The sequence below is a fragment of the Suncus etruscus genome, chromosome 11, assembly GCF_024139225.1.
Source record: "Suncus etruscus isolate mSunEtr1 chromosome 11, mSunEtr1.pri.cur, whole genome shotgun sequence".
NCBI lineage: Eukaryota > Metazoa > Chordata > Mammalia > Eulipotyphla > Soricidae > Suncus > Suncus etruscus.
In genome coordinates, this window is record NC_064858.1 from 62013704 (window position 1) to 62039358 (window position 25655).

The 25655-nt window shown below is 43.0% G+C and overlaps 1 protein-coding gene, 1 long non-coding RNA gene and 1 other non-coding gene across 3 annotated transcripts in view; 2 read left to right on the plus strand and 1 right to left on the minus strand.

The window, feature by feature from the left end:
• Positions 1-849: 849 nt before the first annotated feature.
• LOC126023154 (small nucleolar RNA SNORA51) lies at positions 850-981 on the plus strand. The gene has a single exon (XR_007500360.1). It is a non-coding gene; the product is annotated as a small nucleolar RNA SNORA51 (small nucleolar RNA).
• Positions 982-2917: 1936 nt separating this feature from the next.
• LOC126022324 (uncharacterized) lies at positions 2918-25374 on the plus strand. The gene is made up of 2 exons (XR_007500260.1): positions 2918-2961; positions 25225-25374. It is a non-coding gene; the product is annotated as an uncharacterized LOC126022324 (long non-coding RNA).
• Positions 6246-25655, minus strand: part of ALDH1L2 (aldehyde dehydrogenase 1 family member L2) — an 84742-nt gene continuing 65332 nt past the window's right edge. The window contains exons 20-23 of the mRNA XM_049783187.1: positions 23782-23947; positions 12005-12110; positions 7925-8124; positions 6246-6417 (exon numbers count right to left, since the gene is read on the minus strand). Of these exons, the coding sequence (XP_049639144.1) occupies positions 6362-6417; positions 7925-8124; positions 12005-12110; positions 23782-23947 (528 nt within the window). The 3' untranslated portion in view covers positions 6246-6361. The remainder of the gene's footprint in view (positions 6418-7924; positions 8125-12004; positions 12111-23781; positions 23948-25655) is intronic.

The following is a 25655-nucleotide window of genomic DNA, read 5'->3' on the forward strand; positions in this document are numbered from 1 at the left end:
TTGCCTTGCATGTAGAAGGACAGTGGTTTGAATCCTGACATCCCTTATGGTTCCCCGAGCCTGCCAGGACCGATTTCTGAGCGTAGAGCCAGGAGTTACCCCTGAGCTCAGCCGGGTGTGACCCACAATAAAAAAAAAAACCACAACTTTTTTCTGTTTCACTTTAGCCTGAGACCTCTCATGAATATGCTAACGATCAGTATCAATCCTTTCCTCTGGCATTTCCCTTGGGAAATCAGAACCCACTCTTTCATACTAAGTGTCTTAGTGAATGCATAAATAAGCAGATCTGGAAACAGATTTTTCTACTACAAAAGTTATTCTTTGTGGCCCTAAGCACAGTTATGATGAATTATTGGTAAAAATGCCAAAAGATTGCCATTCTGCCTGGGAACATACTGTGTCATGAGAGGAAGCATTTGTCCTATCTGCTGCTTACTGTGCGTGGTACCCAGTAGATGACAAGTGATAGATGCAGAATATGGGTCATACTCATCTATGGGTTTTGAGAAAAATGAAAAACATTGTGTAATGATTCTCAGAGACAAAATAGAGGTGGACTGGAGGGTCCAACTCCTGACATGAAGCTCACCACAGGGATCATTTAGTGCAGTCACAGAAATAATTACACTGAGAACTATCATAACAAAATGTGACTGAATGAGGGAAGTAGAAAGCCGGTCTAGAGTGCAGGCCAGTGTGAGGTGGGGAGAAGGACACTTGGGATATTGGTCATGGAAATGTTGCACTGGTGAAGGATTTTATATATATATATATATATATATATATATATATATATATATATATATATATATATATTAAAAAATCAAAAAGGAAAAGAAAAGATAAGACCTCCCAATTCTTGCCACAGGCTGTGTTCTTTACACTGACTGTTTAGAAAAAGGAGGTACAGTAAATGCACCCATATACACCTCAACCCAGGCCCTTTGCCTGGTCTGTATTGTGAATTGGGGGACAAAAAAAATACAGTGTCAGGATTGATAGATTCTAACCTCATATATTAAGATTAATTACAGATTACACTTTAAACAAAGTAAATAAAACCCTTCTTATTTCTTGGCTACATCTTTCAGTGCTCAGGGTTTGTTCTTCGCTGTATGCTCAAGGATGGCTCCTGGTGAGGCTCAAGGGGACCATATGGGATGCTGGAGATCAAAGCTGGGTCAACTATGTACAAGAGTCCTACCAGTTGTACCATCACTCTGCTCCTACCTCCTGAAATAACTCTAAAGAGTTATAAATGGAAGAGAACATCAAAGCCTGAAACACAAAGGAAAAGAATAGAGAACTTTGCTACACTAATACTAATTAGTGGCAGATTTAAAAAGGAGGAGATAGGCTGGAGAGAGCACAGTGGCAGGGCGTTTGCCTTGCATGCAGCTGATCCAGGATGGACAGTGGTTCGAATCCCAGCATCCCATATGGCCACAGCCCTGCCAGGAGCAATGTCTCAGCTCAGAGCCAGGAGTAATTCCTGAGTGCCACTGGGTGTAACACCCCCCCCCCCAAAAGTAGATAAAGTGGGGGAAATAAGTGAGGTTATTGTATGGGTTCTTTTCAAATTAGTGAAACAAGGACTAATACTTCAAAACTAAAAAGGTCCAACCTGGAGAGATAGTACAGGTGTTAAGGCCTTGCATGGTATGTGTCTGATCTCAGTTCAAAACACCACTAGGAATAGCCCCTGAGCACTCTGGGCGTGACGCCTTAAGCTCCCCTCCAAAAAAATATTGGGCCCAGAGTGATAGTATAGCAGGTAGGGTGATCGCCTTGCATGTGACTGACTGACCTGGTTCAATTCCTAGCATCCCATAATGTCCCCACGCCTGTCAGGAGTGATTTCTTTTTTTCTTTTTTTTTTTTTTTTTGGTTTTTGGGCCACACCCATTGACGCTCAGGGGTTACTCCTGGCTATGCGCTCAGAAGTCGCTCCTGGCTTGGGGGACCATATGGGACACCGGGGGATCGAACCGTGGTCCGTCCTAGGCTAGCGCTGGCAAGGCAGACACCTTACCTCTAGCGCCACCGCCCGGCCCCAGGAGTGATTTCTAAGTGCAGAGCCAGGAGTAACTCCTGAATGCCACCGGGTGTGGTCCTAAAACCAAAATAAAAGGTGAAAAGGGGAACATAGACAAGTGATTCCCAGAAAAACATCCCACTTCATTCTATCAAAAATGTAAATGAGATCAAGATTCTTCTTTACCTATCAAATTGGCAGAGAGAACAATAGTACTTTCTTTTCGCGGGGGGGGGGGGGTGGGTCACACCTGGCAGCACTCAGGGGTTACTCCTGGCTCTATGCTCAGAATTCGCTCCTGGCAGGCTCGGGACCATATGGGATGCCAGGATTCGAACCACTGACGTTCTGCATGCAAGGCAAACGTCTTACCTCCGTGCTATTTCTTCGGCCCCGCAATAGTACTTCCTGAGCATCTGGCATTAGTGTAGCTAAAATATTAGTTTAAGTGTTTTACATTTAACAGAAAAAATGTACTGAGTTGTGTTTGAGACATCTGCAGGTGATGTATATAATAACTAAAACGCTGTTGCCTTCCAGTATGAGGAAAGATACGTTTTACTGCTTTGTCTCTGGCTCTGTGCTCCAGCAACCTGATACATGGGTGTAAGGCTCTGGCCACCATCAGAGCCTAAGTTCTCTTTCTGCTTAGGTGGTGAAGCAGCTCTTTCAGTTGTTCAGTCCCATTTCTGTGGGTCTGTAGCCAGTTAAAAATTAAAGAACAAGGTGTGATGTGTCACCCATCCCAGGGCAAAACGCTAATATTGCCTGTAGGTCAGACCTGTCCACTTCTGGGAGGGGTCTATGGAAGGTAACAAAAGGGTTGCCTCAGGGACAGAAAGGAGATTCAGAGGAAGTCAGCAAGAAAGTTCCGGCCCGGAGAGATAGCATGGAAGGTAAGGCGTTTGCCTTTCATGCAGAAGGTCATCGGTTCGAATCCCGGTGTCCCATTTGGTCCCCCGTGCCTGCCAGGAACTATTTCTGAGCATAGAGCCAGGAGTAACTCCTGAGCGCTGCCACGTGTGACCCAAAAAAAAAAAAAAAAAAAAAGAAAGCTCAGCAGAAGTAGGCAGCATGGAGAGATGGCAGATTCAGGATTAAATGTAGGGCGGCTTATGGAGCCTGCTTAAAAGGTTAGCTGAGAAGCCACATATGTGGTCTATTAATAATAATGTGGATCATTTCCTCACCGCTACCCTGAACCTGCAGACCCTACAGCTGGAAGGGGTTGCAGGCGCCTGGCCTGGGCTGGCCTAGAAAGGCCTCACCATCTATCCACCACCATCCAGGACTATATAATTCTACAGTGAGGGTCTTGGAACTAACTTCCTTATGAATCTTCTATCTTCATAATATTTTACATTTTTAAAAAATGGGGAGGGTCATACCTGGCAGAGCTCAGGGCTTACTCCTGCTCTGCACTCAGATTACTCGAGCATGCTGAGGATTGAACCCGGGTTGATCATGTTAATGTTTTATGTACTGTACTATTTATTGCTCCTGCCCCACTCACAGTATTTTAATTATGTATTTGGTTTGGGGGATATACCTGATGGTGGTCAGGGGTTATTCCTGGCTCTGCACTCAGGAATTACTCCTGGCAGACTCAGGCTAGTACCAAGTATTGAACATTAGTTGGTTGTGTGCAAGGCAAACCCTTTCTTACAGTATTTTAATTTTTCGTTGTTTTTGGATCACACTCAGGAGTGCTCAGGGGTTACTCCTAGCTCTGCACTCAGAAATTGCTCCTGACAGGCTCAGAGGATCATATAGGGTGCCAGAGTTCAAATCACCTTCCGTCTTAGGTTGGCTGCATGCAAGGCAAATGCCCTGCCACTGTGCTATCTCTTCAACCCCACTTCTCATAGTATTTTGATTGTGCACCAAAAATGTACCTTGGAAAGAACTGCCTAGTGAAATTATTTGTATCCACTATTGTGTTATGGGAAGAAGAGAGGCTGAGTCTTCCCCCCCCCAGACTGAGTCTCCCGCCCCAGGCTAAGTCTTTTAATTTGTACTTTCCTCAATGCTTAATGTGGTGCCTTCGAGTTGGAATAAATAATATGTTCATTAACCCCCACTTATAGCAATAAGTCAATTTCACCTTAAAACGTGTGTGGTAGGGGCTGGAGAGATAGCATGAAGGTAGGGTGTTTGCTTTGCATGCAGAAGGATGGTGGTTCAAATCAGTGGTTCGAATTCGGGCATCCCATATGGTCCCCTGAGCCTGCCAGGGGCGATTTCTGAGCATAGAGCCAGTTTTTCTTTACATTTCCCTGTGATGCACTTATGCAAACAGCTGCTCTTTTCTTATCACTTATTGTTTCTTTAATAATTATAGAAAATATTACTTACTTTTGTACATTATTAATGTTTGTTTATTAAAAACGGTGGAATTAAAAAAAGGTGGAATTGTTATATATGAAAACATTTCCTATTATCTTACTGATCCTACCCTAATCAATTATTGTGCCCACCCTAGGGTGTGACCTGGTGATAGAATATTGGATTGTACCAAAAAAGAGAAAAAAAAGGGGCCGGGCGGTGGCGCTGGAGGTAAGGTGCCTGCCTTGCCTGCGCTAGCCTAGGACGGACCGCGGTTCGATCCCCCGGCGTCCCATATGGTCCCCCAAGAAGCCAGGAGCAACTTCTGAGCGCATAGCCAGGAGTAACCCCTGAGCGTCACAGGGTGTGGCCCAAAAAAAACCAAAAAAAAAAAAAAATAGAATATTGGATTGTTCCTTACTTGACATTCGGCTCCCACCCTACGTGGTACCTGATTCTTGTCTATATAAGCAAGGGTCTAAGGAAGGCTGAGGCTTTTTGCCTTCAGCCTTATCCACTGAATAAAGCTGATATCTCCTGAAGCCTGACACCCTGTGAGCTTTCTACCCGCCGCTATCACCTCAGAACCACTGACTGAACCAGGTGGCAGATGCATGGTCCGAGCTGGAGAAAAAAGACCTCATCCTCCATCCCACCATCATCCATCCCCAGCAAGAGCTGATTTGCAACAAACTCAACAACTTTTTCATGTGTGTTTTTTTTTTTTATGTGTGTGTGCGTGTTTTGTTTCGTTTTTTGGTTTTGGGGTCACACCCAGCAGCGCTCAGGGGTTACTCCTGGCTCTACACTCAAAACTCGCTACTGACTGACTTGGGGGACCATTTGGGATGCCAGAACCACCGTCCTTTAGCGTCTAAGGCAAACACCCTACGACTGTGTTATCTCTCCAGCCCCAAACTCAACAACTTCTTAACACTACCTCATGGTAATTAAGACATAAAGAGGGGCCGGGTAGGTGGCGCTGGAGGTAAGGTGTCTGCCTTGCAAGCGCTAGCCAAGGAAGGACCGCGGTTTGATCCCCCGGCGTCCCATATGGTCCCCCCAAGCCAGGGGCGATTTCTGAGCACATAGCCAGGAGTAACCCCTGAGCGTCAACGGGTGTGGCCCTAAAACCAAAAAAAAAAAAAAAAAAAAAAGACATAAAGAGCCACTTGGACTTGTTTCCAAAGGGAAAAAAAAAAACCTGGGGGACACAAAAACCATTATAACATTTAAAACAAATATAGTGCTGCATACATTGTTTCTTATCTCAAAGCTATCTATATACAGGATCATGCCCTTAGCTGTCAATCTCAAGAAAAAAAAGAACTGTTTCACTTAACAATGTAAAATATATTTGTGAAAATTAACAGGTAATTAAAATATTTAATTTATCTGTTTAATGAGATTTTTGCTCCTGAACCTCAGTGCACAGTGTCTGCATATCACAGTTGTAAGATATTACCTTAATTTTCACACAGGCTTGGGGACCATATGGGATGCCGGGAATCGAACCAGAGTTAGCTGCATGTAAAGCAAATGCCCTACTTTTGGTTCTTGCAATCATCATGGCTATCCATAGTTGGTTGTGGTGCATAGATCACACACTGTGCCATCAGGATGCCTCTGGCATGTGAGGTAGAGCTAGGGACGGGGCCCCCACAGCTTCCTGTTTTAAGGGAGGTGTCTTCTTCACCCCAGGGAAACCCAGACCCTTGTTATTGTCAAGAGAAATAATCATGACAAAATTAGGAACAGTAGCACCTTGATATTTTTAAAAACTTAGGTATGAAACATAACAGTCATAATTCAATAAGAACAAATATTTAGAAAGTGGAGGGTTGTGCTAGAAATGGCCGTATGGGTGTCAGTGTGCCCCATGTGGCCAGCTGCTGATCCTGGTTCAAGAGCGTGGTTCTGGGCTGGGGACTGAGGTTTCCTCCCACACTGGAGAGCGAGGTGTAGAGCTGGGCACTGAGTGAGCCCTAATGAAGGCCTCTAATACTCCAGCGTCACTGTCTTGGTCTTGAGATATTCGTTGAGCGCTTCTTCACCTGGAGAGAGAGGAGCAGTTGACAACCATATTTGCAGTATGATGTGGTACTAAGTTGACTTTAGGCAGGTACAAGAAGACACATGGCTAAGCAAAGGGAATGTGGCCCAGTGTAGAGTATCTCAAAGACCCTGGGAACCCTTGAAACCTCCCTTCCTCCCTTCCTCGCCTCCCTTTCTTCCTTCCTTTTTCCTTTTCCCTATGCCCTCCTTTCTTCCTTCTTTCCTTTCTTGTCCCCTTCCTTATTTTTGGCCACACCTACCCCACAGTGCTCAGTGTCTGCTCTCAACTCTGCACTCAGGAAGAGATCCTTGAGGTGGTCAGAGGACCAGAGGTGCCAGGGGTTAAACTCAGGCTTCCCACATGCAAAACTTACATTCTTCCCTTTGAGCTCTCTCTGGACCCTCAGAACTTTTTTTTTTTTTTTTGGTTTTTGGGTTACACTCAGCTGTGCTCAGAAGTTACTCCTGGCACCATGCTCAGAAATCGCTCCTGGCAGGCACGGGGGACCATATGGGATGCCGGGATTTGAACCAATGACCTTCTGCATGAAAGGCAAACGCCTTACCTCCACGCTATCTCTCTGGCCCCCCTCAGAACTATTTTTATTGCTGTAAATACATATCCAAGAATCTTCAGGAAAGAAAAGATATAAAAACATCTCCCAATGAATCACTTTAAAGTTCTAAGTAAGCTATTATCTGACATGTGACTGTATCATGCTTCCAATGAATTTTGGCTTTTCAACAGATTCCCAGTTTGAGCTGTCAGTTTCCCAGGAACTCCTGCCACTTGCACTGCCCAGGATTGCCACACTGTGCAGACACAGCCCGGTAACTCTAGGCAATAGTTGGTTATACATTCTTAGTCCCACAAAAACTGAACCAGTTCATGTTGAATGTCAGGTAGATAAGGCAAACATAGTTTGGGCCAGAGACAGTATAGAAGGAAAGGAGTTTGCTTTGTATGTGGCTGATGCCAGTTCAAATCCCTGGTACCAATTTGCTCTCCCACCGGGAGTGATTCCTGAGTACAGAGCAAGGGACAGTTACTGAGTGGGGTCCAAACTCCCTCATGTCTCAAAAGAAACCAAGTACAGGGGCCTGCGCGGTGGCACTAAAGGTAAGATGTCTGCCTTGCCAGCGCTAGCCTAGGACAGACCGGACCGCAGTTCGATTCCCCTGGAGTCCCATATGGTCCCTCAAGCCAGGAGCGTCACCGGGTGTGGCCCAAAAACAAAACAAAAAAACAAACAAAAGAAACCAAGTTCAGTTTAAGTTACAAACCCAGTGTGGGTCTCCTTTAGAAAAGGAAGTTTCCCACGCAAGTCTTATCTTTGTATACTATACTCAATACAAATGTTTAGCCTTCAGACATCTTAGTACCTCATGAATGCAAATCCTGCTGCAGCAGAAGCCAGGGCTTGGGAATTACACTCAGTGAGGTTTGGGGCCGCCCAATCAGAGATGCAGCACAAGAGAGCACTGGCAACCCAAAGCCCAGCCTACCTAGGTCTTTCCCAAAGCCAGACTGTTTCACTCCACCAAAAGGGGCTGCCACGTCTGTTTTGTTGTAGGTATTAATGAAAACCGTTCCAGCATCCAGTTTTTCACTCACATACATTGCTTTATTTATGTCTCTGGTAAAAACCCCGGAGGCTAGACCGTACTCTGTATTATTTGCTCGCTGCAACACTCCATTGATGTCCCTAAAAGAGGTTTTCAGAAAGACAAATACTATTTTCAGGCAAATTCCATTAGACATAAAGCAGAGCACTTTGATTTCATGTCCTATAACTTCCCCTCCCTGATAGAGACAGGGAAACATGTATGCCAACATGCTTACACTTTTATAAACAGAACATTATGCCAGGGATCAAACACGGGTTTGTCTTGGATTGGTTGCTTGTGAGGAAATGACTTTGCTCCAGCCCCGATCTGCTCTTTTTGTTTGATTTTTGGGCCACACCTGGCAGCACTCAGGGGTTACTCATGGATTTGTGGGGAGGATCATAGGAGATTCTGGAAATTGAACTTGGGTCAGATGCATGCAAAGCAAACACCTTATTCACTGTACTATCTCTCCAGCCTCTGATTTGCTCATTTTTTGGGAAACTTATTCATTAACCCTCTTTAGACATTTTCCCCCTTTCCCTGTGCCCTATGTTTTTTGTTTGTTTGTTTGTTTTTGTAATTTTGCTTTTTGGGCCACATCAGGCTCAGAAATCACTCCTGGTGGGCTTGGGGGACCAGATGGGAAGCTGGAGATTGAATCCGGGTCTATCTCTGGTTGGCTGCATACAAGGCAAACACCTTACCACTGTGCTGTCACTCCGACCATGTGCCCTACTTTTAGATAGTCTAGAGCACTCCACTTGGCTCATTAATTATGCACCTTTTCCCAGTTCAGACTTGTTCAGTGCCTCAACCTAATGCCTCCATGCTGAGTGTGAGACTCACAGCCATTCGCCCTGGGTAATGTGAGGTGAATACCTTCATTTCCCACCTGTTTACCCTACTAAAAAATGATGAAAACAATTACTTTATTGTTGGAAGGGTGAACTGAGTTAAGTGCATGATACTAGTAAAGCTCAAAGAATCCTCTATGAATCTAGCACATGCCTCCAGTTCAGTATGTCTTTTATTTATTTATTTTGGTTTTTGGATCACACCGAGCAGCACTCAAGGTTACACTTAGCTCTGCACTCAGAAATTATTCCTGGTAGGCTCAGGGGATCATATGGGATGCCAGGGATCCAACCCAGTTCAGCTGCAAGCAGTGCTATTGCTCTGGCTCTCAGCTTGTCTTTTGTTTGTTTGCTTTTGGGTCACACCCGGCAGCAGTGCTCAGGGGTTACTTCTGACTCTGCACTCAGAAATTGCTCCTGGCAGGCTTGGGGGACCATGTGGGATGCCAGGATTCGAATCACCATCCATCCTGGATCAGCTATGTGCAAGGCAAATGTACTACTGCTGTGTTAGCTCTCCAGCTCCTCAGCTTGTCTTTTAAACTATTACATTTGTATTTCCTCATCCAACTAGATTAGAAGCTGGGGGTGGGTAAGAGGTTGTAGGACAAAAGTATTTCTTTTTGGGGGGGAATCTCTCAAGTGGTGTTGAGGAGGTCTGGGAATCCCATTAATTCTGAGCCAATGAGGCAATTGGCTCAATGCACGGGTCTGATATGCTGCTTGTACTCTACGATGCTGAGCATACCCTAGGTATCTGGGGTACTGCAGGCCTCCAGAGCAAAACATCATGCTCTGTGGATCATATGGAGCTGGAAATCAAACTCAGGTCAGGCACACGTTTACCTGCATTTTAGGGTTTGTTTTTGCTTTTTCTCCGTTTTTTTGGGGGGGGTCACACGGTGATGCTGGCTATGCACTCAGAAATCGCTCCTGGCTTGGGGGACCTTAATGGACTTTGGGGATTGAACTGTGGTCCATCCTAGGCTAACGCCGGCAGGGCAGATGCCTTACCACTCCACGCCACTGCTCCAGCTCCGTGCCTACCTGCATTTTAATACAATACTGTACTCTCAACCAGTCACAGGGATATTTCTTTATACCAGTGAGCTGTATCAGCAGATGAAGTGAATTTAATAATTAAATTCATAGGCTAATTCAATAAAAGGAGAGTGCAAGAAACCCACATATTGGTCAAGCCTTGTTTTGCTCATATCCCAGTAGGGCCAGTTCCAACATGCCTGTCTAGAAGATTATCACCCCTCTGCATGAGCCAAGCTAAAATTGAAAAGGATATACATTTTTCTATCACATGGCCAGGAAATACATGCCAATGACTGCCACCAGAGTTTCGCAAAGTGGGAAGATCCATCCTAAATGGAAGAGGAAATTCCTGGTGCTGAGTGTTTGGAGAGGCAGCAAGGCTTCAATGTAGCGCTGTACTAATGGACTTTCAAAGAGAACTTTGAAGCGTTACCAATGTTTACTTGCCTGGGAAATTTAGACACTAACTTGGAGGGAATGGTGTGTGTGTGGGGGTGAGGGGTCTGATAAAACTTTATTTAGGCTTTGCACAGGCCGTGGCTGTGAATGCTGATGGCCAATGAATGCTGAGGCCAGTGAAAGATGGCTCTGCCATTTCTTACTGGGGACTGCCATCATGACAGTCACAACACATGTGACCTACTTTGAGAATACCAACAAGCATAATGATGGCAGAGAGCCCAGTAGGAGACATTTGAATTATGGAATCCTTATAATGGCCAAATTAAAAGGAAGACATGATGAGTAAATCAATTTGACAAATAATGAAGCCAACAGGCAGAGAGAGTGAGGATCTGGGCCCGGCCAGCAGGGTGATAACCTACCAAAATTAGTTTTTCTTTGGTTTTTGGGTCACACCCAGTAGCGCTCAGGGGTTACTCATGGCTCTACACTCAGAAATCGCTCCTGGCAGGCTTGGGGGACATATGGGATGCTGGGGATAGAACCTGGATCTATCCTGTGTTGGTTGCAACAAGGCAAACACCCTACTGATGTACTATCACTCTAGCCCCTCTCTTCTGGTTTCTGCCACTTTCTGCTTTATCAGGAAAATTAAAGCTGAAAAATTTTGTGCAGCTTATCATGTGAGTCTTTACTGTTGTTGTTGTTGTTGTTTGGGGGGCACACCCTACAGTGCTTAGGGGTTACTCCTGGCTCTGTAATCAGGACTTACCCCCTGGCAGTACTCAGGGGACCATATGGGATGCTGGGGATTGAACCTGGGTTGACTTTGTACAAGGCAAATGTCCTTTCTGCTGTACTATCACTTCAGCCCAATATATTCTCTCTTTTTTTTTGGTATTAAATATCTTTACATGAGATCAGTTACCATCTGTTCCTCTTCACTAAACATGTTACAAAGCTTTTTGTACTATAACAAGCCAGGTTTTGATTTATATTTATATGGTGATTATACAAATTTATAACTACTATCTAATCTATATTACTACAGATATTAAGTAACATAATAATAAAGGCAGCAATTTTTCTTGGATAAAAATTAAATTTCACAAGTTTTCTTTCTACAGAATGTAAATATAAAAATGAATTTTTTTCTTCTCACTGTAAAAGAGTCGTTTCGATGTCAACTGTTCAAGAGCTAAAGTTGGGTTGAAGACTTAGTAGGGAGGTTTTTTTGTTTTGTTTTGTTTTGTTTTTGGGTCACAACCGGTGGTGCTCAGGGGTTACTCCTGGCTCAGTGCTCAGAAATCACTCCTGGCAGGCACAGGGGATCACATGGGATGCTGAGATTCATTCGAACCACCATCCGTCCTGGATCGCTGCATGCAAGGTAAACGCCCTTACTGCTGTGCTCTCTCTCCAGGCCTTTAGGCAGTTTATTAAGGTGCTTACCTTGCACATGTCCCATCTTTGATTCCTGATATTGTATATGGCTCTTTTTGCTATCAGGATATTCAATCAAATTCAGAGGTTCATATATACAAAGCATATGCTAAGTTAATTACTCTATAGTAGAATATTACATATTACTTGATTTTATGTTTTGCACGTAGTGCAACAGAAGGAAAAAAATGTATCTAGTTGCAATATGTTTAACAGTGCCTGAACAACATACCCATTTTGGAACTTAGAAATGACCATAATAGGACCGAAGGATTCCTCTTTTGCAAGATGCATGTGATCCTCTACATTTGTGAAGACAGTAGGTTCCATAAAGAAGCCTAGTTGAGAACCAGAAAAAAAGAACAGCTATTAGAGTACTATTATTATTATTATTTTATTGCTACTGTTTTTGTTTATTTATTTATTCATAATAATATCTTTATTTAAACACCATGATTACAAACATGTTTGTAGTTGGGCTTCAGTTATAGAAAAGAACATACCTCTTCACCAGTACAACATTCCCACTACCAACATCTTCCTCCTCCCTCACCCCCTGCCTGTATTCAAGACAGGCATTCTATTTTTCTCACTCATTACCATTTCATGATAATTGTTAGTGTAATTAATTTTCTAACTGCACTCACCACTATTTGTGGTAAGCTTCAGATCATGGGCTGGTCCTTCCATCCTCATCTCTATTGAATCTGGGTATTATTACAATACTGTCTTTATGTTTCTTAAATCCTATAAATGAGTGAGACTATTCTGTGTCTATCTCTCTCCCTTTGACTTATTTCACTCAGCATAATAGTTTCTATGTCCATTCATATACAGGTTCATTCCATAACTTAATTTTCCTAACAGCTGCATTGTATTCCATTGTATATATGTACCAGTTTCTTTAGCCATTCATCTCTTGTCAGGCATCTGGGTTTCCAAAATCTGGCTGTTGTAAATAGTACTGCAATGAATATAGGTGTGCAGAATGTTACTGTTTTGAGAGCTAAGCTATGCTTGGTATTTACATTTAGAAATTGTAATATTTTTGCAATTAGAAATTAATCCTGGTGGAGCTTGGGGAACAATATGGAATGCTGAGGCTCAAACCCAGGTCTGCCACATGCAAAGCTAGTGCATTCATTATCTGATATACTATTGCTCTAGCCTCTATAGAGTAATTTTCAATTCTCTCTCTTTTTGTTTTCCCCAATTAGTTTTTTTTTCTAATTTAATTCCATTACATGTTAGTTTCTTCTTTTCTGGGCCAGTAAACCAATACTTGAATTTTCCTCTTTGGCTTTAGCCAGACTCAGTTTTCATTTTTAAAATAGCCTGAGTTTGGGCCCGAGTGGTGGCGCTAGAGGTAAGGCATCTGCCTTGCAAGCACTAGCCCGGAATTGACCAAGGTTTGATCTCCTGGCATCCCACATGGTCCCCCCAAGCCAGGAGTGATTTCTGAGCGCATAGTCAGGAGTAACCTCTGAGTGTCAAAACAGTGTGGCCAAAAACAAAACAAAACAAAACAAAAAAACAAAAACAAAAAAAATAAAATGTCAAACAAATGGAAAAGTAAAGAAATGGTATATGGGGCTGGAGAGAAAGCATGGAAGTAGGGCGTTTGCCTTGCATGCAGAAGGATGGTGGTTCGAATCCCGGCATCCCATATTGTCCCCCGAGCCTGCCAGGAGCGGTTTCTGAGTGTAGAGTCCTTAGCATAGCTGGGTGTGACCCAAAAACCAAAAAAAGAAAAGAAAGAAAGGAAGGAAGGAAGGAAGGAAGGAAGGAAGGAAGGAAGGAAGGAAGGAAGGAAGGAAGGAAGGAAGGAAGGAAGGAAGGAAGGAAGGAAGGAAGGAAGGAAGGAAGGAAGGAAGAAAAAAAGGAAGGAAGAAAAAAGAAAGAAAGAAAGAAAGAAAGAAAGAAAGAAAGAAAGAAAGAAAGAAAGAAAGAAAGAAAGAAACAGAAAGAAGAAAGAGAGGGAAAGAAAGAGAAAGGAAGAAAGAAAGAAAGAAAGAAAGAAAGAAAGAAAGAAAGAAAGAAAGAAAGAAAGAAAGAAAGAAAGAAAGAAAGAAAGAAAGAAAGAAAGAAAGAAAGAAAGAAAGAAAGAAAATAAATGGTATATGAAGAGCAAAATCGTTTTTTGTTCATATTTTCAACGTTTGTTTTTTTTCTTTGTTTAAATTTGTTTAAAGTAAGTTCCACAAGATATCTTTCATTTTCCAGTGCTTCACCACACATCTATAAAAAAATAAAAATAAGGAAGTGGGGAGAGAGATAACACAGTGGTAGAGCGTTTACCTTGCATGCGGCCCACCCGGGACGGACCAAGGTTATATTCTCATCATACTATATGGTCCCCTGAGCCTGCCAGGAGCGATTTCTGAGCACAGAGCTAGGAGTAACCCCTGAGCACCACTGAGTATGGCCTCAAAACAAACAAACAAATAAACAAAGGGATAGGACAGTGGGTAAGGTAAGGTAAGGGCCTTGCATGTAGCTAACCAGGTTCAATCCTCAGCATTTCATATGGTCATACAGACCTGACAGAAGCAACTTCTGAGCACAGAGACAGGAGAAAACCCTGAGCACTGCCAGGAGTGGCCCGAAATCAAAAACAAACAAAATGTCATACAGTATATTTCATGTTATGACATTTAACAAAACAATGCTAATCTATATTCATAGCTAATATTAAATATTTCTTAATTTTTAGGTTTTTTTTTTTTTTTTGGTTTTTGGGCCACACCCGGTAACACTCAGGGGTTACTCCTGGCTATGTGCTCAGAAGTTGCTCCTGGCTCGGGGGACCATATGGGACACCGGGGGATCGAACCGCGGTCCGTCCAAGGCTAGCGCTGGCAAGGCAGGCACCTTACCTTTAGCGCCACCGCCTGGCCCCCAATTTTTAGGTTTTTTTTAAACTGAAAAATAATGAAAATATCACATCATAGTAGTTACAGGTTACACAATAAAATGCAATATTTATCAGATGTTTCAAATGTTCTAAAAGTATTGTTTTTGGTTTTTTTTTGGGGGGGGGCACATTCAACAATGCTTGAGGGTTATTCCTGGCTCTGCACTCAGAAATTGCTCCTGGCAGGCTCAGGGGACCAGATGCGATGGTGGGAATCAAACCAGGGTCCGATCAGTTGGCCATGTGCAGGGCAAATGCACTACTGCTATGTTATTGCTCTAGCCCCCAGAAGGAGGTTTTTTTTTTTGGGGGGGGGTGGCTTGGGCCACACCCAGAGGCACAGCTCAGGGGTTATTCCTGGTTCTGTACTCAGATATTACTTCTAGCAGGATTGGGGGACCTTATAGGATGACAGGGATCAAACCCATGTTGGCCAATGCAAGGCAAATACCCTCCCCATTATGCTATCACTCCAGGCGCCCATCTTTCTATTTTTAAAAAATAGATAAATTCAACTGAAACACCTGGGATTAAAAGTATCTTTTTATAGTTAATTGAGTTAATTCTGAATTTAAATAAGCTATTATGATGATGAGGAGGAGGAGGAAGAGGAAGAGGAGGGAGCATCCTCAACGGTACTCAGGGAACCAAATCTAGAACTCCCATATGAACAGCATGTGCTCCAGCCCAGCCCTTAGAGTCATCTCCCTTTCTATGGTCAGTTTTATTCTGTATTGTCTATTAATCTGATCAATTTGCTCCATGTCTCTTATCCATGTCTCTTAATTTTCATCCCACTGATTTAAACATACTGAGTTAGGAGCCAGACAAAGCAATAGCATATCTAATAGGGCCTTACACATGGTCAATTGAGGTCCAATCCCTGATAACCTATATATAGAAGCCTTTAAGATATGTCCTCAATCAGTTAACTTGTATACTGATTCAGTTTTTTTTTTTGTTTTTTTTTTTTTTGGTTTTTGGGCCACACCCTGTGACGCTCAGGGGTTACTCCTGGCTATGCACTCAGAAGTTGCTCCTGGCTTCTTGGGGGACCATATGGGACGCCGGGGGATCGAACCACTGTCCGTCCTAGGCTAGCGCAGGCAAGGCAGGCACCTTACCTCCAGCGCCACCGCCCGGCCCCCAGTTTATATTTTTAAACTTTTTCATGCCATAGAAAGTTACAATTTCCATTGGTTCTAAGGTATCTGACTTGCTTATGCAATTGCAAACTTTGATTTGGTCTAAACAGGAGAAGTTTTTTATTGGTCATGTAAGGGGCCACACCAACTTACTGGGCCCTTTTGCAGAAAGTAACCATCTAGCTGATGGCTATACTTGAAGCATGGTTTTAAACATTTTTTGTTTTGTTTTTGTTTTTGGGTCACACCCAGCAGCGCTCAGGGTTTACTCCTAGCTCAGAAATTGCTCCTTGCAGGCTCAGGGGACCATATGGGATGTCAGGATTCAAACCACCATCCTTCTGCATGCAAGGCAAATGCCCTACCTCCATGCTATCTCTTCAGCCCTGGTTTTTTTTGTTTGTTTTGTTTTGTTTTGTTTTTTTGGGCCACACCCGGTAACGCTCAAGAGTTACTTCTGGCTATGCGCTCAGAAGTTGCTCCTGGCTTGGGGGACCATATGGGACACCAGGGGATCGAACCGCGGTCCATCCAAGGCTAATGCAGGCAAGGCAGGCACCTTACCTCTAGCGCCACCGCCCGGTCCCTCCAGCCCTGGTTTTAAACATTTTTTGAAATAGCCCCGAAGAATCATCAATCGCATCATCAAAATGTCTTGGCTTTAAAGAGAATGTTTGGAATTACTCATGAACAAGCTAGACAAATTGTAAAAAAAAAAAAAAAAAAAGTAATTTCTGTCCCACAACATATTTTCCACCTCAGATGGTAGTTAATCCTAGAGGTTTAAAACTTAATATTTTATGGCAGATGAATGTTACTCATGTCCCAAAGTTTGGCCGCCTACCTTATATCCCTGTTACTGTTGATCCTTTCTTTCTTGTATTGCACACATTGAGATATAGTAAAATATGTTATTCAACATCTAGTTACCTGCTTTTCTGTTTTAGCAATGCCAAGGAAAATTAAGACAGAAATGATTCAGCCTATACCTCTAAGACTTTTCAAAAAAAAAATTTTTTTTTTGTGTGTGTGTGTGGTTTTTGGGTCACACCTGGCAGTGCTCAGGGGTTATTCCTGGCTCCAGGCTCAGAAATTGCTCCTGGCAGGCACGGGGGACCATATGGGGCAACGGGATTCGAACCAATGACCTCCTGCATGAAAGGCAAATGCCTTACCTCCATGCTATCTCTCCAGCCCCAGACTTTTCAAAATTTTTGCAACAGTATGGGAATTATGATTTCCACTGGAATCCCATTTAATTCCCAAGGATTAGTCATAGTTGAGAGAGCTAATCAAACCCTGAAATATCCAATTATGCAGCTTGAAAATTCTAATTTTTCTTATTATTCTCCTCACCAATTGCTTACTCATGCATTATTTGTATTAAATTTCTTAAATACAGATGACAAAGGACTAACACTCATGTACAAACTCTGGAATCGGAAAAAAAAATCTTTAGTAATGTGGGAAGATTCGTTAATCTCAAAATGGAAAGGTCCCTGATGCACTTGCATCAGGGAGAGGATATGCATGTGTCTTTCCACAGGATGCAGTCCCCCATCTGGATCCCTGACCAATTCATCTGACCTGCCAAAGAGGTCCCCCAAGAGGCCCCTGACTGCAGCTTCAAAGAGAAAATGAAACCAGGAGATATGCTGGCAGTGTATTGAAGATTGCAGTGCAATCTTCAGAAGTTAAGCCTCACCAGCAAGACCAGCAACCACTTGACACCATCACAAGCCCAGATGATGCAACCACCTGTCCTTCTCACCTGGAGATAGGTGACAAAACTGGTAGCTGAGGCCAAAGGCATTGTGACTCCATCTGATAAGCTGTTAACTTCAGAAATGTTGTTTATTGCTGTCATCAATTTTAACCCTACAGTCACCTGGGGCTTATGCCTCTACCTAATGGAGTCAGACAGGTCTATTGGGCTTATCTACCCAATCCTCCATTTTTATATTCAGTAGCCTGGGCAAAGAACATATCAAAATTATTAATAATTCTAAGGCTTATGGGGGGGTGTCTCAGTAATATCAAACTGCCTCCAAGAACGCTAGCTAGGACTAGCTATATAGTCCATGTGTTTTTTTTTTTACAAATGGAACCCCCCCCCCCTCTCCACTTAACTATCATACCATGCTCCCTAGCATTTATAACCACTATTCTCAAGATTGGCTCCTATGGGAACTTCAGTTTGTTACTATCGGTGACTACACATATGACTTAGAGGAGTTTCCTAATCCTTATCGCATCCCTAAATGCCAGGAAAAAACACCTCAATTTAAGGGTGTTCCTAAATGGCTCCTCCACATGGTTTGATTGCAGCTCTCCTAATAGTCTTTCGACTCTCACCGCTGTCTTTCAGCCAAAGGCAGAGATATGAAGATTTATAATTTTTTTCATAAAACAATGTTGATATGTATAAATATAAAACTTTTAATTTCTTGGCTTCATGCCCTATTTACCGCTTTTTTTATTCTGGCTGGGTCAGTCCTACATTTTTTTGTTTATTTTTTTGGGGGGGCCACACCTGGCTGCAATCAGGGGTTACTCCTGGCTCTGTACTCATAAATGCTCCTGGCAGGCTTGGGGAACCATATGGGATGCCGGGAACTGAACCTGGGGGCTGTCCTGGGTTGGCCGCATGCAAAGCAAACACTCTGCTGCTGTGCTCTAGCCCCAGTCCTACTTATTTTTTTTTAGCATTTTCCATCGCAACTCTTCCATTTTTTTCCCCCCAGTTTGTTTCATCTACTTGCAGCCAATATAATTAAAACCCAGGCGAGGGCCGGAGAGATAGCCTGGAGGTAAGGCGACAGAAGGATGGTGGTTTGAATCCCGGCATCCCATATGGTCCCCTGTGCCTGTCAGGGGTTATTTCTGAGCGTAGAGCCAGGAGTAACCCCTGAGCGCTGCTGGGTGTGATCCCCCCAAAACAAACAAACAAAAAACCCAGGCGAAAGCCCCAACCTCAAGCTGTTTATATTGAAGTATGTCAATCTGCCCTAAGCTCGTGACTAAATCATCAGACATACAACTTAGTACATTTCATACCTCTTGTAAGATTTGTGTACAAAATATGTATTATCCAATTGTATTAACCCAATCATAGCCAAAATTATTCTGTATTTTGATTATTTTATTTATTTATTTATTTATTTATTGTTTTTTTGGCCACATCTGGTGATGCTCAGGGGTTAATCCTGGCTATGTGCTCAGAAATCGCCCCTGGTGTAGGCGAATTCCTGTAGGGAATCTGTTCTGCTAAATCCTTTGGTATGTATTTGTGAATCCACAAATAGTCCCCAGAATGAGAAATTACTTCCCATCCCTTGTCCCCTTTTGGGGGGAGATCTTGGTAACATTTATCCGCAGCAAATAATAATCCACACAGACAAGAAGGTTAGGGTGTAAAAGATTGGGGGGGGGGAGAGAGAGAGAGAGAGAGAGAGAGAGAGAGAGAGAGAGAGAGAGAGAGAGAGAGAGAGAGAGAGAGAGAGAGAAGAGAGAGAGAGAGAGAGAGAGAGAGAGAGAGAGAGAGAGAGAGAGAGAGAGAGAGAGTCCTCTTGCAGCCTGCAACCTGCTCTCGCCAAAAGGACCCCTCTTCCCTGTCCATCAAGCTATTTATTGCCAACTCCACAGCGCCCCCACCTGGAGGTCTAGGTGGGGCAATAGTCACAGAACAATCCTAAGAAAATATTTTTATATACAACAATTCCAAGAATAATCTTATGGAAACTTTTTCATATACTACAGGGGACCACATGGGACGCCGGGGAGGAGGGGGGATCAAACTGCGGTCCATCCTAGGCTAGTACACGCAAGGCAAATGCCTTACGCCCTGTGCCACCGCTCCAGCCCCTGTATTTCTGATTCTTAAACAACCTCCTTATGTTACGCTTCCTGTTGAAATTCAGGGTTATTGGTATGATGATTCTGTCATTTTAGCTTTAAAGAAGCTGCATGCTTTAATGAGACCTAAGTGATTTGTTGCCACTCTTATCCTAGAAATCACTGCTTTAATCTTCATTTTTGCATCTATTGCTATTTCTACCACAACATTGGTTAAGGAGGTACATACAGTATCAGGGGTTACTTGTGGCTCTGCGCTCAGAAATGGCTCCTGGCAGACTCAGAGGATCATATGGGATGCCAGGATCTGAATCACCATCCGTCCTGGATCAGCTGTGTGCAAGGCAGATGCCCTACCACGGTGCTATCTCTCCGGCCCCTACAATATCTTTAAACATAAAAATCTTGCAGCAAGAAATAGCCATTTTAGGGCCGGAGAGATAGCATGGAGGTAAGGCATTTGCCTTTCATGCAGGAGGTCATTGGTTCGAATCCCAGCGTTCCATATGGTCCCCCGTGCCTGCCAGGAGCAATTTCTGTACCTGGAGCCAGGAATATCCTCTGAGGATTGCCGGGTGTGACCCAAAAACCACAAAAAAAAAAAAAAAAAAAAAAGAAGGAAATAGCCATTTTAAGCAAATCTAAATTAGATATTACAGAGATTGACAAATTAGTTACAGATTTACGGTCAGATATTAAAACTTTAAACCCTTTAATTTGGCCATATTGGATGGCAACTACCTGGATTGGTCTTTTGGTTTTAGTGATTGGCATTATAATGGCTCACTTATTATTGTCTGCCATTAAATATGTATGTATGTAATTAGCCACCATTCATTTTAAAAATAATAATAATAAAAACAGAGGAAAATTCTACATTATCCCCTGTATAAACAGATCCTGAGACCTAGGAAGGCACCAAGTTTAAAAAGGCCCTAACTGCCTGGCGGAGGGTTTTTCAAAAGCTGTCTACTAATTGCAGGAACTTTTTCAAACAGCCTGTTCTCGCACAGAGGACACATGAAAAGTAGCACCTGTAAGAAAGGACACTTGGAAAATAACCTGTATTCAAAGGCATTAGGTCCCTGTAAAACTTGGTTGCCTGTCCATGAGGCATTCAGGAAAAAGGGGAATGTAGCATAACAATTAACTGAGATAACTTTAGCTGACATTTTTTTTGTTTGTTTGTTTTGTTTTTTGGCCACACCCGGCATTGCTCAGGGGTTACTCCTGGCTGTCTGCTCAGAAATAGCTCCTGACAGACTCGGGGGACCATATGGGACACCGGGATTTGAACCAACCTGGATCAGCTGCTTGCAAGGCAAACGCTGCTGTGCTATCTCTCTGGGCCCAGCTGACATTTTAAAGATAACTTTGATTTAACATTTGTGTAGATTCAAGTATTTTTAATTTAATCTTAGAGACTAATTACTCACCCTTAAATCTTTCTTGATGTTAGCCTATGTGCAGTTATATCAAGGGTTAACATTTCAGGCCCCAGTTCAGAATGCATATGCCAAAACCCAAAAAAAAAAAAAAAAAAAAAAAAGCAAAACCAAAACAATTCTGTTTGTTTTTGTTTGTTTTTGGGCCACACCCGTTTGACACTCAGGAGTTACTCCTGGCAATGCACTCAGAAATTGCTCCTGGCTTGGGGGGACCATATGGGACACCAGGGGATTGAACCGCAGTCCGTCCTACTCTAGCGCTTGCAAGGCAGACACTTTACCTCTAGCGCCACCTTCCCGGCCCCCCAAAACAATTCTGAACGAACCTTGCTAGCTGAGAAACTTCTGATAGTAAGAAAAAATTCAAAGGTGAAACTGCTCTGTGTCAGAATGTGCTTTGAACAATTTGCCCCTGTGCTTTTTTGGGTAAAATTAGCTTTGTCTAAATCGCTTTGTCTGAAAATTATGACTTGTCAAGAAATTGAGTGTAAATATTCCACCTTTTGCTTTGAATAAAAGGAACAGAGCTTGAACCCAACTTGACTCCTTGGCTGCTGTCTCCCATCAAGGAATCTGAGCACTCACCTTGCAAAGGACCCCAGAAGATTCCTGAGTGTTAGGAATAATCAGTCCATGACAGTCCCTGAACCCTACCAGGAATGATCCCTGAGCACCCATGACAGTCCCTGAACCCCACCAGGAATGATCCCTGAGCACAAAGCCAGGAGTAATCTCTGAGTACTGCCAGGTGTACCTACCCTCCCTTCCAAATAAACAAACCCACAAAGCTATGATTGGTTAGCAGAGGGCAACAAAGTGAACCCCTCCATTGTAAATCTGGGTGCTCATCATAATTGTTCAATAGGCATGGGGATGGTACCTTGCAAACAATCAGGTCCCATCTTGCACTAAGTACATTTACCTCTTTTGAGAACCAGTTTTAATAAATTATTTTATATTAGTTTAGGAGTACAAAAGATATATATATATATTGGTTTTTAAGTCACACATCAGCAGTATTCAGGGTTTACCCCCTGCTCTGTGCTAGGAATCACTCTTGGAGAGGTGCAAGGTATCATATAGGGATGGTGGGATTAAATCTGGGTTGGTAATATACAAGGCAAGTAAGTGCCTTACTCGCTGTCTATCTCTAAAATGGTGATTTTTTTTTTTATCATATACTTAGCAAAGATGTTTCTGGGGGAGGGGAAGAGGGGGAATTGGAAAGAGCTCTTTTATGAGAAACTTGGTGTCCCAGAAATTCAAGTGTGAACTTTTGTTTCTTTCTAATCACCAATTTTCAAAGTGTAGTGTTGGGGCACAATCCTCTTCCAACTGAAAAATGAACTTTGGCAGTTGTTACTTTCTTCTTTGAATACCAGGCCATGGAAATGTTTACCTGTTTGAGTTTGTGCTAGAAATGGAAGTGAGCCTGTTGAGGCTCCATGGGTCCAGATGAACCTTTACAGTCCCACTATCAATATCACCTGTGCTCAAATGGCACCTTCACCCCCACCCCATGGCTCATTGTATAGGCCATGTGGTTCTTGGATGTTTATAGCCCAGTGAAATAGCACACACACAATCCATCCCCTTCACAGAGAAGGGAAAGGAGGCAAAGATCTGTCACAATCAAGACACCACAAACAATGAAGAATGCAGTTAGAGCAGAGAAGGGACCACTATGACAATGAGAGTTGGAAATAATCACTATGGACAAGAATTGGGTGCTGAAAGGAGGCAATTTTATATACATGATACCCCTTCAGTAACTATTCAGTAACCACAGTGCCTAAAAGGGAAAAAAGAGAAAGAAGAAAGAAGAAAGAAAGAAAGAAAGAAAGAAAGAAAGAAAGAAAGAAAGAAAGAAAGAAAGAAAGAAAGAAAGAAAGAAAGAAAGAAAGAAAGAAAGAAAGAAAGAAAGAAAGAAAGAAAGAAAGAAAGAAAGAAAGAAGAAAGAAAGAAGAAAGAAAGAAGAAGAAAGAAAGAAAGAAAGAAAGAAAGAAAGAAAGAAAGAAAGAAAGAAAGAAAGAAAGAAAGAAAGAAAGAAAGAAAGAAAGAAAGAAAGAAAGAAAGAAAGAAAGAAAGAAAAAGAAGAAAAATGTCTGCCACAAGAGGAAGGCAGAGGAGAGGGCAGAGGTGAGGGTAGGAGGGAAAATGGTGACATTAATGGTGGGAAATGTGCACTGTTGTAGGGTGTTGGTCATTGTATGGATGAAAGTCAATCTTAAATAGCTTTGTAGCTATGTGTCTCACAGTGATTCAATTAAAGAATTTATGAAAAAAGTAAAATAAAACATCAGAGAAAAATAAAAGGAAGGATGGGGTGGGGGGAGATGCCATCGCTAGTAAGTGGCTGTAGGATCTAGAAATTAATCTTTCATTCTGGGGCTGGAGTGGTAGCACAGCGGTAGGGTGTTTGCCTTGCATGCAGCTCACCCAGGACAGACACAGGTTTGATCCCCGGCATCCCATATAGTTCCTCAGCCAGGAGTCCCCTGAGTGCAGCCGAATGTGGCCCAAAAATACCCCCAATTTTTTTTTTCATTCAGAACATAAATGTCCCTGATGATCATTTCATGGAAACTGTGGCTTCTCTTCCCATCAAGGAACAGGGGCCTGGATACCTCTCATCAGGTAAACTTACCTGGCCTCTGGACCTGTTTCCCTCCATACACCAATGTGGCCCCTTCCATCACTCCAACCTCACAGTAATGCAGAAGCTTTTCCAGGTGAGCCTTATGATTTTGGGGTCCGTGGTCAGTGGATCTATCAAGTGGATCACCAATTTTCATCTTTTTTATTTCTTCCACCTGCATATTACCCAATTCACAAAATACAATTGACTGTTAACAACAATGGCACATGTGACGGTGGTTGTACAAGGCTTTTCAAGAAGCGATTTTTTTTCCTTTTCTGGCTTGTGGGCATTGCTCAGGGGGCATATTGGATGGCAAGAATGGAACCTCAGGGGCCGGGAAGGTGGCGCTACAGGTTAGGTGTCTGCCTTGCAAGCGATGGACCGCGGTTCGATCCCCCGGTGTCCCATATGGTCCCCCCAAGCCAGGGGTGATTTCTGAGCGCATAGCCAGGAGTAACCCCTGAGCGTCAAACGGGTGTGGCACAAAACCAAAAAAAAAAAAAAAAAAAAAAAAAAGAATGGAACCTCAGTCAGCCACATGCAAGGAAAGCTCCGTACCCACTGTATTACCTCTTTAGTCTCAAGGTAGTGATTTTTCAACCCTTCTCTGCCTGTAGAGCGGATGTGAAAAGCCATTGTGTTCAATGCTGTGTTACTTCTTCAGGGTAGCTTCAAACCAAATTTATTCATTCTAGGGTTGGAGTGATGGAGTACTTGCCTTGCATGCAGGTTTGATCCCCGGGACCTCATATGGTCCCCAAAGTCAACCAGTCCACCAGGAATAAATCCTGTGTGTATAGCATAGAGGTATCCCTGAGCACTGATGAGTGTAGCTTAACTGAAACAACCTCCCAGGAGTTAAACTTTTGAGGTCAAAGTGATTTTACAATGAATAGGGCATCTGCTTTGCATTTGACTGACCCTGGTTTGATCCTTAGCATTCCATATGGTCCCCCCCAAGCACCACCTGTTATTCAATATGTCACAGGATTAATTCCAGAGTGCAGAGCAAGGAGTAAACCCTGAGTATCACCAGGTGTGGCCTGAAAAACAACAAATTTTTTAAAAATTATTTCCAGCTTACAGATGTAAACACTGAAAGAGAGGCTAAGGGACTTGCACAGGAGCACACAACTTCTTATTGCTCTTTTTTCTGCCTTGAACGCCTTAGTTTTTATTGCTGTTCTTAAAATGTTTGATCATTATTTTTGTTTGTTTGCAGGCCACACTTGAGTTTACTCTGTGTTCAGGGATCACACCTGGAAGGGCTTAGTGTAGCATAAGTGGTGCTGGGATCAAACTAGGGTGAGCAGGGTACAAGGGAAGTGCCTTAACACTTGTAATATCTATCTGGATCTCAAAGTCTGAGTTTGGAACCACAGAGCTTTAACAGAATGTGCGGGCCGGAGAGATAGCATGGAGATAAGGCGTTTGCCTTTCATGCAGAAGGTCATCGGTTCGAATCCCGGCGTCCCATATGGTCCCCCGTGCCTGCCGGGAGCAATTTCTGAGCATGGAGCCAGGAGTGGCCCCTGAGCACTGCCGGGTGTGACCAAAAAACCACAAAAAAAAAAAAAAAAAAAAAAAAAAAAAACAGAATGTGCAATGATTCACTGTACTGAACTTATCCTGAGTGTTAGCATAGTTAAATCAGCAAACCTAATGCTCTGAAATTTTTGATAAAACAACATATGCTTATTTTTTAACTTACATTTAACTTTATATCAATACAGCATACTCTTCAAAGCCAAATAATTTTTAACAGACACATGTGATATTTTCTCTTTTTTAATGTGTCCTTCTGAAAACTCATGGCACAGTCACACCAGAGCAACTGCTAGTATGTTCAGGTGAGAAACACACTCCACTCCGTCTGTTCA